Source organism: Ambystoma mexicanum, chromosome 2q (genome assembly GCF_040938575.1).
Source record: "Ambystoma mexicanum isolate Mex_15411 chromosome 2q, UKY_AmexF1_1, whole genome shotgun sequence".
Classification (NCBI taxonomy): domain Eukaryota; kingdom Metazoa; phylum Chordata; class Amphibia; order Caudata; family Ambystomatidae; genus Ambystoma; species Ambystoma mexicanum.
The window spans coordinates 570,226,597-570,242,631 of record NC_090924.1 but is presented as its reverse complement, the minus strand read 5'-3'; the positions used below and the strand labels follow the sequence as shown (position 1 = coordinate 570,242,631).

The 16,035-nt window shown below is 40.8% G+C and overlaps 1 protein-coding gene across 1 annotated transcript in view; it reads right to left on the bottom strand.

The window, feature by feature from the left end:
* The window catches only part of VIPR1 (vasoactive intestinal peptide receptor 1), a 1,305,930-nt gene that overhangs the window by 937,230 nt on the left and 352,665 nt on the right, over positions 1-16,035 (bottom strand). Inside the window, exon 2 of the mRNA XM_069647715.1 lies at positions 8,851-8,947. Coding sequence (XP_069503816.1) covers positions 8,851-8,947 — 97 coding nt within the window. The remainder of the gene's footprint in view (positions 1-8,850; positions 8,948-16,035) is intronic.

Below are 16,035 nucleotides of genomic sequence, written 5' to 3'. Positions count from 1 at the left end.
ATACAAATATTACGAAGGACCCACAACACAATGAATAATACAGTATTGAAAAACTGGATACACAAGTTGAAAAAGAAACTGACGCAAGAAGACATCCTGATAGAAACACTGGTTCTTCGACCTCAACACGCAAAAATCAAGATCCAGCCAAACGATTGGCTGAAAACTATTGAAGAGAAAAAAAAGTATGCGATGAACATCCGCTGCGACGCTGGCTTGCATGCTTTAAAGGAACTATCCAAATACCTAATACTATTTCCGGATCCAAAAATCTGCGAACTATTCATGAAAATCTGCTTGAACTTCTTGCCAACTAGAGAAAGACTTACTGAAATCCGTCAAATACCAAGGGCAGAGCAAAACTGCCACTTTTGCATGAATGAGAAAGACACAGAAACATTATATCATTTGATCATGACCTGCCCGACACTTGCCCACAGCCTATTTGGCCGTTTTCTCAAGATTGCGACTCCACAATTAGAACTGGATGAGAGATGGGCACGGATGCTGTGCGGTCATGCAACAAAAGCGATATTCACGATCACGCAATATCTCGCTAATATTCTCGACTTGGAAAAATTAGAGAGTATGTCGCCTGTGGAAGACGTACCATGGACACAGTGATACGAAGTTGAACATTGATTTTCTAACAAAACATAATGAGGAATTAACTAAAAATTGAGAAATGAAAAAGTTTATGTATAAACTCTAACATTTTAATAAAAAAAGCAAAGTACTCGCTTGGTATACCTAGACAGGTAGTAAAGATTTGATACATTTTGGCCTCCAAAGAAAAGCTCTCAATCCATCAAGTTTCACTAACATTAAAGTGAAGGGGAATAGAGGCAATTCAGCTCGAAACCTACACTCAAGCCCACATTATGGGGGTCATTACGACCCTGGCGGTACCAGGTCCGGGTTCCTGGAATGGGGAAATACCGGTCCATTCCGACTTTGGAGGGCCCAGTATTTCCCTATTCCAGGAACCTAGAACCTGTACATCCCCATTCCCATTCGAGCCCCCATATGGCTCAATGGGAATGGGGAGGATGCAAACAACGGGCCTGTTAATGATGGGCCCGTTGTTTGCATTTTGGTCTGCTTGCGGGACCCGTTTAGGACAGCTGGTAAAACCAGGCATTCTTAGCGGGTCCCGCGAGGAGACCCCTTAATGAGGCGGTAGGGGGTTAACGGGGCCGGCAGCTCTACTTGCCCGGTTAACCCCCTTCCGCCTTTCGTGTAATGAGGGCCTAAGTTTCTTGTGGAAACTATGCTTACTGCCTGGGACAGCTATGCAGATGGCACAGAGATGATTTTTAGAATGACCACCAGCAGATCACAGACACAACCGTCACTAAGTGCCTTGCTCTCATGAACACACAGAGGATGAATAATTGCCTAAGACTAAAGATAGAAACTATTATTATTATTTATTTATTTGTATATGGTTTATATAAACCTTTACAAAATAGAAATCGCATAGAAAATTAGATATTACATAAACAAACAATTTTAAATCACCAATGTTAAATTATCATCTGTGTTTTCCTAAAATCTTAGTTTCATGTTAAAGTTAGTATAACATTTCATGAAAGTGCACAGAAGTGCTTTAAAAAAGCTATGATTCTAAGTTTCAATACCGTTAAGTTATTATGTCGAATCTGAAACCCTGTCTACACAGTGCAGGTGTCTTATGAATTGCTGAAAATATTGTATTCGTTCCTTCAGTACTGCAGGGCATAACAGAATCAGGTGCAACAGGGTTTCTTCCACCCCTTCTTTTTTGCAATATTTACACCAGCTCCACTCATCTTTTAACATATTCCATCTTTTTAAAACATAGTTAGTTTTAAGAACATCAAAACGGAATCTCATAAAAATATTTCTAAAGTTTCTTGACGGATATTTTATATTCCAAATAAAATTCCAATCGGGGTTTCAGTTTCCAGCATGAATAGACTTGATTCGCTGTTTTCGATTGTGCTACTGCGTCAAGCGTCAGTTGCCAATCATTACATTTCAAAATGTTTTTTACTTTGAGCAGATTATTTACTAGCAGCTCAAACGATATACCTGCATTCCCCAGTATTTCTTCAGTGTCTTCTTTCAATTTTGTACAAAAAACATTTGTTGCATCCTTCCCCGCTAATGTATATAGAGAATTGATATTTGTGAGTGAACATTTTCTCCATAATAGTATTTTTTTCCAAGCAATAATGGATCTCAGAGACTGTAAACCAAATTCATATCTGATTACTTCGATTGAAATATTCTTGGGAATGAAGTATAAAACCCCTTTCCAGATGACACTTTCCAGTTTTTTTATCAAATCAGTATTTTCCAGCTCATAAAATTCTAAACCATATACCAATTTAGGGATACATGACATGATGTAAAATTGTTTTAACGGTATTGCTGTAAATCTCCCAAATTTCGCATCAAATTTATGCATCTGTCTTAAAATCTTGTCAGCTTTAGTTCTTAACTGTCTTTTCACCATCACTGTAGAGCTATTACCTACAAAATGATATCCTAGATATTTGAAAGACTTTTGGCAGGTGATTTTTTTTCCTTGACAAGACCAAGATAACTGCAAATGATTTTTACAAGTCTTACCCAGGCACATAATAGTTGTTTTATCTGCATTGATCTTTAATCGAATACTAGAGATAAACAGCACAAAAGCATTTATGAGTCTCTGCAGCCCAACCTTGGTGCAGTCCAAAAGTAAAAAATCATCGGCGTAGGCTAACTATTCTATGGAGGTATCACCTAATTTGGGTGCTATCAAGACCTTACCTTTCATTTCTTTGCCAGCTCTACAAACGTAAAGGTTGAATAAAGTGGCAGCCAGTTTACAGCCCTGTCTCAATCCATTCGGAATTAGCTGTTCGGAGGATAACTTCCCTTCAGAGTTAAGTCTGATTTTAATTTTTTTGTTAGAGTATAACTCTATAATCATTTCAAGAAGATGAGGAGGAATAGATAGATCTCTTAATGTTTCCCATTGTTTGTGTCGATCCACCAGGTCAAAAGCTTTAGAGAGATCCATCGCGGCCACAAAAATTGAGCCACCTTGTTTTCTGAGAGTTGTTGATTGCAAACTTTTCAAGACCAAACCACCACAGTCTGTGCCCAATTTTTTCCTGAAACCTATTTGTTTGGTATCAAGAACATTACATCTGATAATCCATTCATCTAGATCTTTTAGTATGATGGACGTAAAAATCTTATAGTCAGGGTCTGATATTGCAATAGGCCTGTAACTTTCAGGGGCAGATCTTAGGCCCTTTTTGTAAATAGGAATCACAATAGCAAGCTTCCATGATTCTGGGATTACTTCGTTAACAATTATGTCGGTAAACAGTATATGTAAAATTTCCCCCACAGGTTAATATCCGTTTTCATTATCGAACTAGATAAATTGTTTGGCCCGGGGGCTCCCAATTTTTTAGCTTTCCCAATCATCTTAGATATATTAAATGGGGAGATATCCAGATCCCATATAACCTTTTCATTTTTTCTCATGAGATTAGTTTCAGATAATTTTTCATCACCGGGCATCTCATATAAAGCTACAAAGTGTTTTTTCCATATGTCTTCACTAATTTGCGTGAATAGAATCTCTTTTTGCGTAATCTAAGTATCATTTAGCAATAACCACAAATTGGAAGTGTTTTTGCCATTAATTGCTGCAAGCATTTTTTCTCCATCAGTTTGGTCCCTATACACTTTTCGAGCAATTAGCCAGTTTTTATGTGCTTGTTTTAATTTTTTTATTTGGTTAGTTTTCTCCGATATGGAGTCGGTACCGTTATTCAACTTGCGAATTTCTTGTCTCAACTCTTTTTTGTTACTAAAGTCTGGTTATCAAACACATCAATATGAGTCCTTCTTTTAGTATTACTTACTTTTTTGTGCATATTTTTTGTGCAATCGTGTTTATATAATCAGTAAATCCATTTACGGACAGATTTGTAGTTTTCTCTTCATTCGACATGAATCCCCAATCTTTATACAGTGCCGAATTAATTTTTTAGTTTTGGTATAAGACCATCGTATCCTCATACCTTTGATGTTAGTAAGTATTTCTTCATCATAGATTGAGTGTTTTTTCAAATTTTCTGTATGTGGGATTTCTATTAAAAGTAAGTCATGGTCACTAGTAGGCATTTCTACTACTGTTAGCTGTGACATAAAACATTCCAAACCAGTTACAAAAAGATAGTCTACTATAGAGCAAAAACCCCTAGCATGCCATATCTGTTTGTCATTATGAATTTTGGTTAACCCCATCACTTCCAGAAAGTTCATCCAAATTGCACCTCTTCGTTTATTGCTAGGTGACATAGATTAGGATTTATTATCTGCCCCATCTATATTCCATAACAGCTCATTAATCTCTGCCTTACTAAGATTGCAGTCAGCATTTAGGTCACAAGCCATTAACACAAAGTTGTTGGACTTTGTTTCCCTCCATACATCAATTTTATGTGTTACAGTGTCTATTTCTTTTAACAATTGACTTTCGGTGTATTTAAGAGGGTGATCAAGAAAGAAATACGATCCAGCACTGCCCATGCAGAAATATGAGTTGCTGGTGTGAAGCTATGACATTTGGATGGAGGCAAAGTTCAGTCGCTAATACCGTAGTCTTGGACCCGGCCAAGTTTGTTTTATTTGTGTTACTGTGTTTCTGCGAGTCTTCTATAACAATAGCTACAGGATTAGATATTTTTTCAGAATTCATAAGAGTGTCCTCTGGCTTTTTACCGGTTGCAGGTTTTTCTGCAGGTTTTATTACTGGTTTAGCTAAGATTTCATTAAGCTTAACCAGTACCTGCTGGACGGATATGTTAATGTGTAATAGTAGATCTGTTTGTCTTTTTAATTCACTTAAAATTAAGCGGTTAAAAATCCCCATCAGTGTGCAAATATCAGTATTGTCAGACTTGCCCAAAGGTAACTCATTATTCAAGTCCATTCCATTGGAGACTATTGAAACAGAAGTATCATCCGGTTGAAAAGTGTCCAAGTCAGCTGTTCTAAATACGTTAGGGGTGTCGTCATCCAATTGCTCGATTGAGCCTTCATCCCCTTGTGTGTTAGCTAACTCAGACCATAATTCTTTCAAAACCTCTTTTTGCGAGAGGTCAGTTAGTTCTTCAGCAAACAAGGATTGTGAGTTAACATTCAGTTGTAGTTCCTCAATTCCCTTATCCTTGCCTATTTTCAAGTTATTTGAACAGTTAACAGCACATGCAATTAGTTCTTCTTCTTCATCAGGCTGTTGCGGGGGGAGTGGTAAAGCCGCAGCCCTAGCTAAGCTAGCTCTGCGCGTTGATACTGGTGCAAAAAAGTCCGCCCGTGGGTCTTTCATGACAGTTGGCAGTTTAGATTTCTTATTTCTCTTTTTTAACAACGACACAAACTTTTCACAACCGTAGTCAAAAAATGACCTCTTTTTCTTACCTGCACTAGTCTTAGACTGAATTCTGTTCAAATATGTTCTAATGTAGAAATAGCTATCGTATTATAGCTAACATCCAACAGTGAACAGTCAACAGTGAACAGTCAACAGTCCTTGTCGTCCTTCGCGGTGCGCGTGCAGGTGCGCTGCACCTTGGGTAAATATAGCAAGCGGGTGGGGTTAGCGGGGGAGTGTCACACCACACCAGACCAATAGCAGCTGCCTAAAGAAAAGAAAAGATTTTTTTTAATTATTATTTTTTTTTTAAAACTAATTATCAAATCGTTGGTATGCTTGTAATCAGGCAGTCCATTAAGTGCCTAATAACTGACACACTCGTGGCTATTAACTGACACGCTCTCTGCATACAGTCTATGCCAGTCTTTTCACAATTCACCTCCAGGCAGCTTCCTGTGTTGCATTACAAGACGTCCTCCTTCCACTCGCCTTCGTTCGTCGGCAGCGCTGCACGCTACAATCAGATCCGCACTGTCGCGTTCACACCAGCAGCGTTTCCCACAGTCAACAGTCCTTGTCGTCCTTCGCGGTGCGCGCGCAGGTGCACTGCACCTTGGGTAATTATAGCAAGCGGGTGGGGTTAGTGGGGGAGTGTCACACCACACCAGACCAATAGCAGCTGCCTCCAGGCAGCTTCTTTTGTTGCGTTACAAGACGTCCTCCTTCCACTCGCCTTCGTTCGTCGGCAGCGCTGCATGCTACAATCAGACCCGCGCTGTCGCGTTCACACCAGCAGCGTTTCCAGCAGCATTTCCCACAGTCAACAGTCCTTGTCTTCTTTCACGGTGCGCGCGCAAGTGCGCTGCACCTTGGGTAATTATAGCAAGCGGGTGGGGTTAGAAACTATTATCTTGTCACCCAATAATGCACTGCAGGCACAATACCTTGGCTTTGTGATGTGAGCAGCGGTCTGCAAACGTAAAAAGTGATTGAGAAACTATGGATTCTGATGGACAATTAAAGTACCCTGGAACCACAAATCAATGTCATATGAAAGAAATGGTTCTACTACCTTCACAGAATACCTTTCCTCACCACCCCACGACGGACCATCAGCATCATATTGCTGAATCCAGAACACAGTGGCACCATACGATTCAAAACATTACACCAGATCTTACATCTGTAATTGTAATTGGTTACTTATAACACACTCAATACCCAGAGGTTTCTAAGCGCGGACCCGTAGTTCGAACCTGTGTTGCTCTGTGTTGTCTTGCTTCCAAGGCGAGCACGTTGCCCCTGAGATATCCTCCCTGAGCTATCCTCCTGGCGGCCTGTCAAGAAAATAATCCATTTGAAAACCTCTGGGCATCGCTCAGAGAACTCTTCCAGGCTGTGGACCCAAATTAATTCTTGGAAAGATCAGCTGACAACAACAAAGGAGCACATTGAGATCAGGCAACAGTTATTCTTACAAACCCTGTGATCCACCAGACACAGACATGGTGAGTGAGACTTTCATAAAACAGTGGTCAAATTATGCAACTCCCTCCCAAAGGGAATCTGTGCAATCCAGGACAACTTTAGTCCAGGAAAATGCAAAAGACCAGGCTTTTCAACACACCTAACTATTCCAGGCCTCACTCCAGCAAATGAGCTCTGAACTACACATCAAAGGCCCCACTGTAATCTGCCCAACTCGCTTACTCAGGTCAGAGCACATGGTACACAGGGCACAGATAAGGGAAGTATAGCTCAGTGGCAACGTGCTCGTCTTGGAAGCATGACAATGCAAAACAACACAGATTTGAACCCTGGGTCTGTGCTCAGAAACCTCTTCTGTATTAAGCGTGTTATAAATAAGCAAATATAATCAAAGTTATATGCACCCTGCTTCCCCATAAAAATTACACCTGGTGAGTTGTGGCTAGGTTACCCTACACTGTCAGTTATGGTTTGTTTCATTCTCACGCTCAATGCAGTCAAAGCACTAGGATACTGGCCTGATGGCCTTAGACATTTTTCATGAACAGCTATAATGTCTAGCACTTGAAATTTGCAGCCTGCAAATTTGCTCCCATAGCTTCAAATCATACCCACAACAGAATCCTCACGTCACACCCTCCATGGTGATCAATCTTGATCACTATCTACTTGCTACTTACTGCTGCATGCTGCCTTGTTTCTCCGCATTCCTGTGTTTCTTTTCCGTGTTCCCACTTTCATCCAGAACCTGATGCTGCACACCACCCATTGAAAGATGTAGTGCCCACACCAGTTTGATGAAACATGATGTCTGCACACAAGTTCAACACCAGAAGCGTGCCTGCACTGAGACCTGGCCCTGGACATGTGAGTTGTGTGCTCTAAATCACATACCAGGCACTCCTCTAACCTCCTCCACCAACATCATCCATTTCTATGCTCAATCCTGCTATACATAAACCACCTTTGTCACCCACACACTGCAATCCAAAGATCCCTCCCATCATACTCCAAACACTACACCTGTATAACCATTTTACACACCATAGTACTGGCCAATGCATCCTAGAACCTAAGGCATGCAATGACCCACTCTGAATAAAAACGTCTTTGTGTACTGGGTGAATAACATCAACAAGCAGAACCACACACATAGCTCAGGATAGTCACAGACTGCATGCATCAATGCAAAAGTATTTCTAGTTTGTATATACCCTTTTTTTCACTAACATATCTGTCGTCCTCTTTTGAACTTGTAGTGATGAAAGACGTAGTCTTCAGGTGCAGGAACTTCTGGTCCATTTATTCAGGTCTTGGATGCATATAGTTCAAGTACATATCATGAGAAGAAAACCCACCGGTCCCCACCACCCAGATATCTCTTCAACTGACTCTGTTGGAACCCAGTGCTAGGAACCTTCACTCATAAGCATACATACCACACTCACTCTGAGTTCACAGCTAAGTGATACACACACGAAGGGAAGGAAATACGAGACACTACAGCACTCGAGATCGCCTAGAGAGCACCCAAAAACGTCCTGAGTGTGCAGCATCAATCCCAGTAAGACAACAAAGCACAATGTATTTCTTCACTATTTAATGAGTTTAGAAGTGCTATGCAGTAATTTGATGTTTTCAATATTGGTTATGCAATGCGGTACATTCTCAAATGATACATACATAAATACAATCTATTCACTCTCAATCTCTAGCCAACATTTTGACTTCCACAATAGATTATAAATCATCCCAGTTCATGGAAATCGGGGATCGGTTTCCCCACCATATACTTTGCATTGTTAGTAACTTAAATATCATCCCTTGTAAACAAGGGATGGCTCAGCCAGTGCACATCTGATAATCATGCAGTCAACGTGCAAGGAAAAAGGTACAGCACAAGTTAATAGCAAATAGCTCAAAGCATCTCCTACCTGCAGTATGATTTTCAAGATCCGACTCATCCATGCACATTTCCCGCTCTTGTTCAATAGCATCCATAATGTCACACCCGGGAGGTGTGCCCACAACCTTGGCAAAGAAAGAAAAGAAAAAACATTTCAGAAGCACCGTCTTATGACGAGCCGTCCAGAGAGCGCCTCAGAGTACACAGTCTAAAATATCAGATAGTTTCAAGATGAATAAACGGGGTTTAAGGAGTAAAGCATCATCTACATATGTGCAGTGTTAGAGGAGAAGGAATTATAGATACATAGAAACAAAGAAGACAGAAATAAAAAAGAAAAACAGACTGGAACAATGAAAGACATAATGGAAGAAAAACAAGAGCCAGATAAAACAAAACAAAGACAAATAAAGACTTGAAGAAAGGCATGAAGAAAGAAAGACAGAAAGAGAATTGAAGATAGAAAGACACAAAGACAGAAAGAAAGTTATGAAGAAACCCACAAACAAAACCAATGATAAACAAAAGAAAGAATACAAGAACCAAATAAAAGCACACATAAAAGCATAAAGAAAGATAGAAAGCCATAAGGAACTACACACAAAAATACAGAAAAGATAAGACGGAAAGAAGATAGACTACACAACAGAAAGATAGGAAGCAAGGAAGTAGGAAAGCCAGAAAAGAAGCAAAAAAGAAGGGAAAGAAAGAAAAAAGAAGGAATGAAAGAGAGAGAGAAAGAGAGAAGGAATGGACCAAAGAAAGAAAGACAGAAAGCAGCAACACATGTTTAAATTACCAATCAAATTAAAATGCATGTAAAACAAATTCCTCCCAGTCACAAAAGAGATCCGAAAAGGTTATGGGCCTGATTTACAAAGCCTTTATAAACGGGGTTTTCTTTTTCAAAAGTGTTTTTGTAAATCAATCCCTTTATGTTCAATCAAACTACCTAATTATTTGGTTTTACATTTAATTTCTGAGACAGGATCAAATCTGTTTTGCTATAGTGCTACAAGTTAAATTATACTGCATGGAAGCTCAGAGGTCTAATTGAACAAGGATCCTCAAGTTCAATTATGGGTTTTGAAGAGCAGAGCAAAGTTGAGGAATAAATTGCTCACCGGCTATAAAAAATAAAAATAATAATAAAAAAGCTGAGGAGGGCAGTCAAAAAACCATCTGCAATCAGAAAGATGATTACATGTGTTCTATATTTCAATGCATTTGAAATATAGATCCCATTTGCTCAATATCTGAACTGAAAAGAAGATGAATTGGAAACATTGGGCATGTTTCAGTTGGAGAAGGGCAATCAAAGACAGATATCTGCACAGACCAAAATGTGCGCAATGGTGTTCTTGCACTTTAGGTAAATAATTATTGACCGGTCACTCATGTCAATGTCATTTTTTTCACTGGTAATTTCCTGTTCATGTTATTGCAAAATTGCCTATCAACGGAAGAAAATTGCCCCTCCACCAGGCTAAATTGCTCTGGACTGTTGCTGATCCAGTTCCTTTTGCTTTGAAAGCATGCGGGAAGATGCAGCTCCCTTATATCCCAAAAGAGCTAAAAGCTTGCAAAACAAAATCTCTGTTAAAGTAACAATGGTACCATGCAGTCTTCGGGGTGCATTTAAAGGCCCCAAACAGAAGTCCCTTTCACATGAATTGTAGGTATTCAAACACTGAAACAAAAATGTCCTGGCTTTTGCTTTTGTTTTTTAAGTAAAGTTAAAAAGCCACGTGGAAAGGGGCCTACCTGTCATTACCAATGGACCAGCAACAGTTTAATTTACAAAAGAAGGAAGAATCAAAGATCCCTGTGACATGGAAAACAGGATTGTATACATTGGGCCTCATTACGACCCTGGCGCTAAGTGGTTAACGGCGCCGTTAACCACTTAGCGCCTTACTACGAGGTCCCTTTGCGGGACCCGACCTGAACGGCTGGTCTGGACAAGCCGTTAAAGTAGGGACCCGCAAAGGGACCTTGCAGGCAATTACAGTACCGGAATTTGCGGTACCGTAATTGCCGCCTTCCCCATTCCCATTGTGCCCTATGGGGCAAAAATGGGAATGGGGAATGGCCATGGGGAAATGGGGAAATACCGCCCCGCCAACCTTGGAATGGGGCGGTATTTCCCCATGGCGGACTCGTTACAACACCGGCACCAACCATGGTGCTAATAGTGCCATGGTTTAGCGCCGCTGTTGTAATGATGGCCATTAAAACGACCTGCACATGCTTATGCAAATAAAAACAGCTTTAAAAAGCCAAAATGGAAAAAAAAATATCACTGCTCTCAGAATAATGTCATGAAAAGAAAACATGATGTGTAGGTTGACAAAAGCAATGTATGTTTCACCTACAAAACTCCAGTGACCTTTGAAGAGCCACTTTGGGCCTCATTACGAGTTTGGAGGTAGCCATGGTTCTATTAGCGCCATGGCTGCCTCCAAAATCGTGTCCGGGTCCGTGGTCTGTGAATGAGGAATTACCGGGTCATTTCAACCTTGGAGGACCCGGTAATTCCTCATTCACAAAACCATTCCCCATTCCCATTCGAGCTCCCATAGGGCTCAATGGGAATGGGGATGGAGCTAATAACGGGCCCGTTAATAACAGGCCCGTTATTTGCTCCTTGGTCCCCTCGTGGGACCCGGAAAGGATGTCTGGTTTTACCAGACGTCTGTTCTGGGTCCCGCGAGGGAACCTGGTAATAAGACGGAATGGGTTTACCGGCACCATTACCGGTGCCGGAAAACCCATTCCGCCAGGGTCGAAATGAGGCCCTTTGTCTTCATGGAAAACTTGTTTCTGGCTGTGGTCAAAACTTCACAAAGGAACTATTCCACTTCCAGCCTGGATGTCACAGCTCCCATTTAATGACCCGCCACAATAAAATGTGCTGGTGAAGGTGTTGAAAGCCAGTGTCCTCCAGACTTGCTGGTTCTGAAAGCAGGGGCATCATGCAAATTCAACCTTGGCTGGAGCACAACTAATATGGTGAAAATGGGGCACCGACTTCAAAGAGCAAACTACCAACTTCAAAGTTACTCATAAACAAACCTCTGGTCACAGGCTGGCCCAGGGAGACATATGGCTGTACTGGATGAAACAGACCTCCCATTTGCTGAACATGAACTTTCACAATTAATGTAAAAGTACTATTATCATTTAGGCCTTTTCGCAGCAACAATACTGTGGATTGATTTCATTTTTGTACCATTTTTTATGCAATTTCCAGGCAATTTTGGGGATATAAAAGGCATCTACCTGTGACTCTGGGAACTATAATGGCCAGTTAGACTAGGTTTCTGGCTGATCTGAACATGTTCCAAATGTGAGAGTTGGTGATCGGGTGGAAAATGAAATTAGGGATATGATTAATAACTTCCATCTTCATAACTATTGTACTTTTTGTGGAAACGGCAGAAATGTACTACATTGCCGTGCTACATCGTATGGATTTGGTGGTCAGCTTGTCTAATTCTCCCAGATCAGCTAAAGCAGAAAATATGTCTGGTGTGGCAGTAGCTAGTAAAATTATGAAGTTGTGGTACATAACTAGTTTTTGCCAGAAAAGTTGAAAGGAGAACAAAAGGGTGATTGCAAATAGCAATTGCCATATGTTGCTCCAAACCCCTAAATCAATATTGATTTTGAGGCAGGGTTGGGAGGAGAGAGAGGAGTAATCCAATCCTGCTGGCAGGGATTATTTCCGGGTACTTCCTCAACATTGTAAAATTGGTGATGTCATTTCTGCTATATAAGGGGGACTGGACTGGAACAGGGGACAGACACACAAAAGTCTGGTGACAGAAAAAGGAGAAAGACAGGAAGGCTGCTGATATTTACCATCTGACAGTTGTAACGAGACACCAGAGGAGATTGCTGAGAGTGCACCTGGGTGGATCTGTCCATTTCTAGGAAGGCCTTAAAGCTAACTGGGTCCTGTGATGGAGAGCAAGAGGCCATCTTTGAGACCCCTGCCCTATCTTCCCAGAGTGTACTGAGATGCAACTAGCTTTCCTGAACCTTAAAAAGAGGCTTGCCATGTAAGTAGAACTAAGCCCGGGTAAACCAAAAGGTGGGGGGAGACTTATTGCCTTGAATCCTTTCGCTTTATAGTGAAGGGGGGGGGTCGGACTGTGTAAATCCTTAGCCTATACAACCAAAAATATGAATTCTATTAATTCCACATTTGGCAGAAAACTACAGGGTGAATTGTGTTAAAATTCAAAATTAACAAAGCTCACATCTCAGTGTGCGCTGAAAACTAGCATATATTTTAAATGGGTAATCCTTATTGTCCAGCTGACCCCGACTTCTTTTCGGAAGAGGGGTGTCTTTGTTCTTAAATCAGGCCAATCTTTTTATCCAGCTTCTCCACCACATGCCTTTCAGTAAGGGGTGTCTGAAATCCAAAAGTCTCCAAAGCATTCACATGTTTCTGTTGGACTTCCCAACATAGACCAAAGCAAGGGGGATTCAGAAAAACAAAGCAATAAATCACCTTATGTTTATTTTAAACCAAAAATTTTGGGATAAAATCATGTTATTGATCAGTGCAATTATTTTGTGAAGTGAGATTTACAGTAAGGGAAGAATTGTGTCTGTGTTCTGTTTAACTCACTTCTCCGATGTATTTATGCTGAGCGAAGTTGATTATGTTGTGCCATGTATAAAGTGGTGTTTTCGATATTTCCGTACTAATTTCGATTACTGATCATTTAAATAAATACCAATATATTTCCCGTACACAGGCCTGGTTCTTGGCTCATTGTTAGCTCAGGGGAGAGGGATCCAAAGGGCATGATATGCGTCTAAGATAGGGCTAAACAAAAACAAAAAAAATCTGTTAAACAGTTTGTTGAATAAGCTCTTGAGTGGGGAGGAAGGGACTCCCTGTGTTGAGGGTGGCTTCTCAATAAACCGTTCCAAGTCAAACCCGCTTACTGCTTCTTTGCAAAATATAATGCAACACATTTGCATCATGTTATCAATGGAACAAATAAAAACTAGGCAAATTGCTATTCAAACAGTCTGCAGGTGCTTTGGTGGAGTACAAGGAACTATGCGATAGACACTCGGGTAATAATATAGGCCATAGGCTGTGATGGTGCCATGCACCATCACAAAAACAAATGCACAGTGATGAAAACACACTTGGACGTTGAATATTAAGGACATGATTTCATGAGTTGCATTCGTGGTGCCTGGCTTTTCTCGAACCAATGGTTTGCTCTAATGTAATTTTTGAAAATTGTTTGATACCTGACACTGATTGTAAAGTTGTGTGAGGATGACAGAAAGAACTTCAAATGTGCAGTTCTTTACTCATCAGTACACACATCTCCTAAGGACAGGAAACACAGCAAAATGCCAATTAACTGTGATGGGCGGGATCGGTGGCATATTTTCCGGGGGCTATGGATAAAACACATAAAATATCGGGCCTTGCACCTTCATAAGAAGCCTGTCATTTAAGTGGAAACATGGTGTCTCTTTTACATCAGTCTGAAAGCAGACGTCTGTGTTGCCAGTTCTATTATGAATTGCCATCAAAAGAGGCCCAAATGAGAATGTTTGTCTCTGAAGGCATGACTATACTTCTGGCAGAATCATTTAAAATGCATATAGTTCAGAAGCAATGCACTCAGGAGCGCGGTTAAATAGAAATGGCTGGGGTAAAACTCTGGAACATGAAATGGGAAAATAGACATGCAAAGCAGCATCTGCTTGCCCGAGATAAGGAATGTCTGAAGCTCATTATTTCTTGCATTAGTCTGCTGGGAGGGTGGCAGGAGATAATCAAACTACTTCCTGTCTAGACGGGGCAAATGGCAATGAGGAATGGATTGGACATCATTCTGAATGGCACTGGACGACCAGATACATCAGCTCGTATTTGGTCAGATAGCTCGGCTTTGACCTGATTTGATTGCCCTGTCAAACAGTGCCATTAGGTGAACACTTGCGATTGAGATCTAGAGTAAGCCAGAGGATAACTCGTTTGTGTTGTGGCAGCGCTGCGGGCTAACTCATTGCTTCACCTTTCTGAGGCCGGTACATTGAGGACTAATGAAATGGCATGGGCGATAGATAGCACAGCTGTGTTGGCACTGTGAAACCGTGTATATTGAGGTAGCAAGCATTGTGTGCAAAACAGGAAATTATTGTTTTTCGCAACAAAAAAAAAAGAAAACCTTTGCGGAATCGCTTTCCCTTGATGTTGGTGCAGGTATCATTATCATCAGGGATGGCTAGCCACCGAGGTCAATATCACCATTAGCACGCGCACATCGCACGTTTCTGACTCTATTCAATACACATTTTATAATCTTACTCAATGATCCCTGAAGCTGTGCAGCACTTCTAAAGTCTGTTTTCCGTGTTGATGACCATGATGTCATCAAACTTTGTCAGTGCAGTGCAGATTCAGGAATAACTAAGTAAGATGTTCTTTTTTTTTTATTTAAAAGAGCCTTTAGCACCTGCATGTGATCGTCGTGGGTTCTAAGGTGTTTCATTGCAGCTAGGGGGCAAGAAGAGGAATGGGGTAGGTGAACTCGGGCTGAGCGGCACACAGGCCTCTCGTAATACGGGCTTGAACCCAAAACATGACACATCCCGAGCATCTTGATTGGCCAGCGCTTCTTGCCAGGTGGCTAATGTGATTTATTGACTTGCATCTGCTGGATATGCTCCTTGGCAACTTCTCAAACATTTTTCAGAAGCCATATTTTCACCCATAGTTGACATCAGGCCACATTTCATTAGGACCAACTTTTTATTTTTGTTCATTGTTTTTATTTAGTAATCGTCAACTCATCAGGATTTTGAAACAAAACAATTAGATACAAAAAATGATCCTAATGATGACTAAAAATCAGCATATCCATCTTAACTACAGATCAGCATTAAATCTTCTCTATATAGATCCACATCTTGGTCAAATCATAAAGAATCAATACATCATGGTCCATATAAAATAGTTCCCAGGCCCAACCCACATAATCAGCGTGTAAAAGGGAGAGAACTGAGCAGCCGCATGCCCTGATCCTAAGCTTATTAAGAATTTTACAGTGCAGCATAAGGTGCTTGACCATCTCCAATGATCTAGTACTACAAAGTCAGCAAAATCTGTGATCGTTATCTAGGCCCATCATACTCCCCTTGACCTCCAGAGTGTTGGTCATGTTAC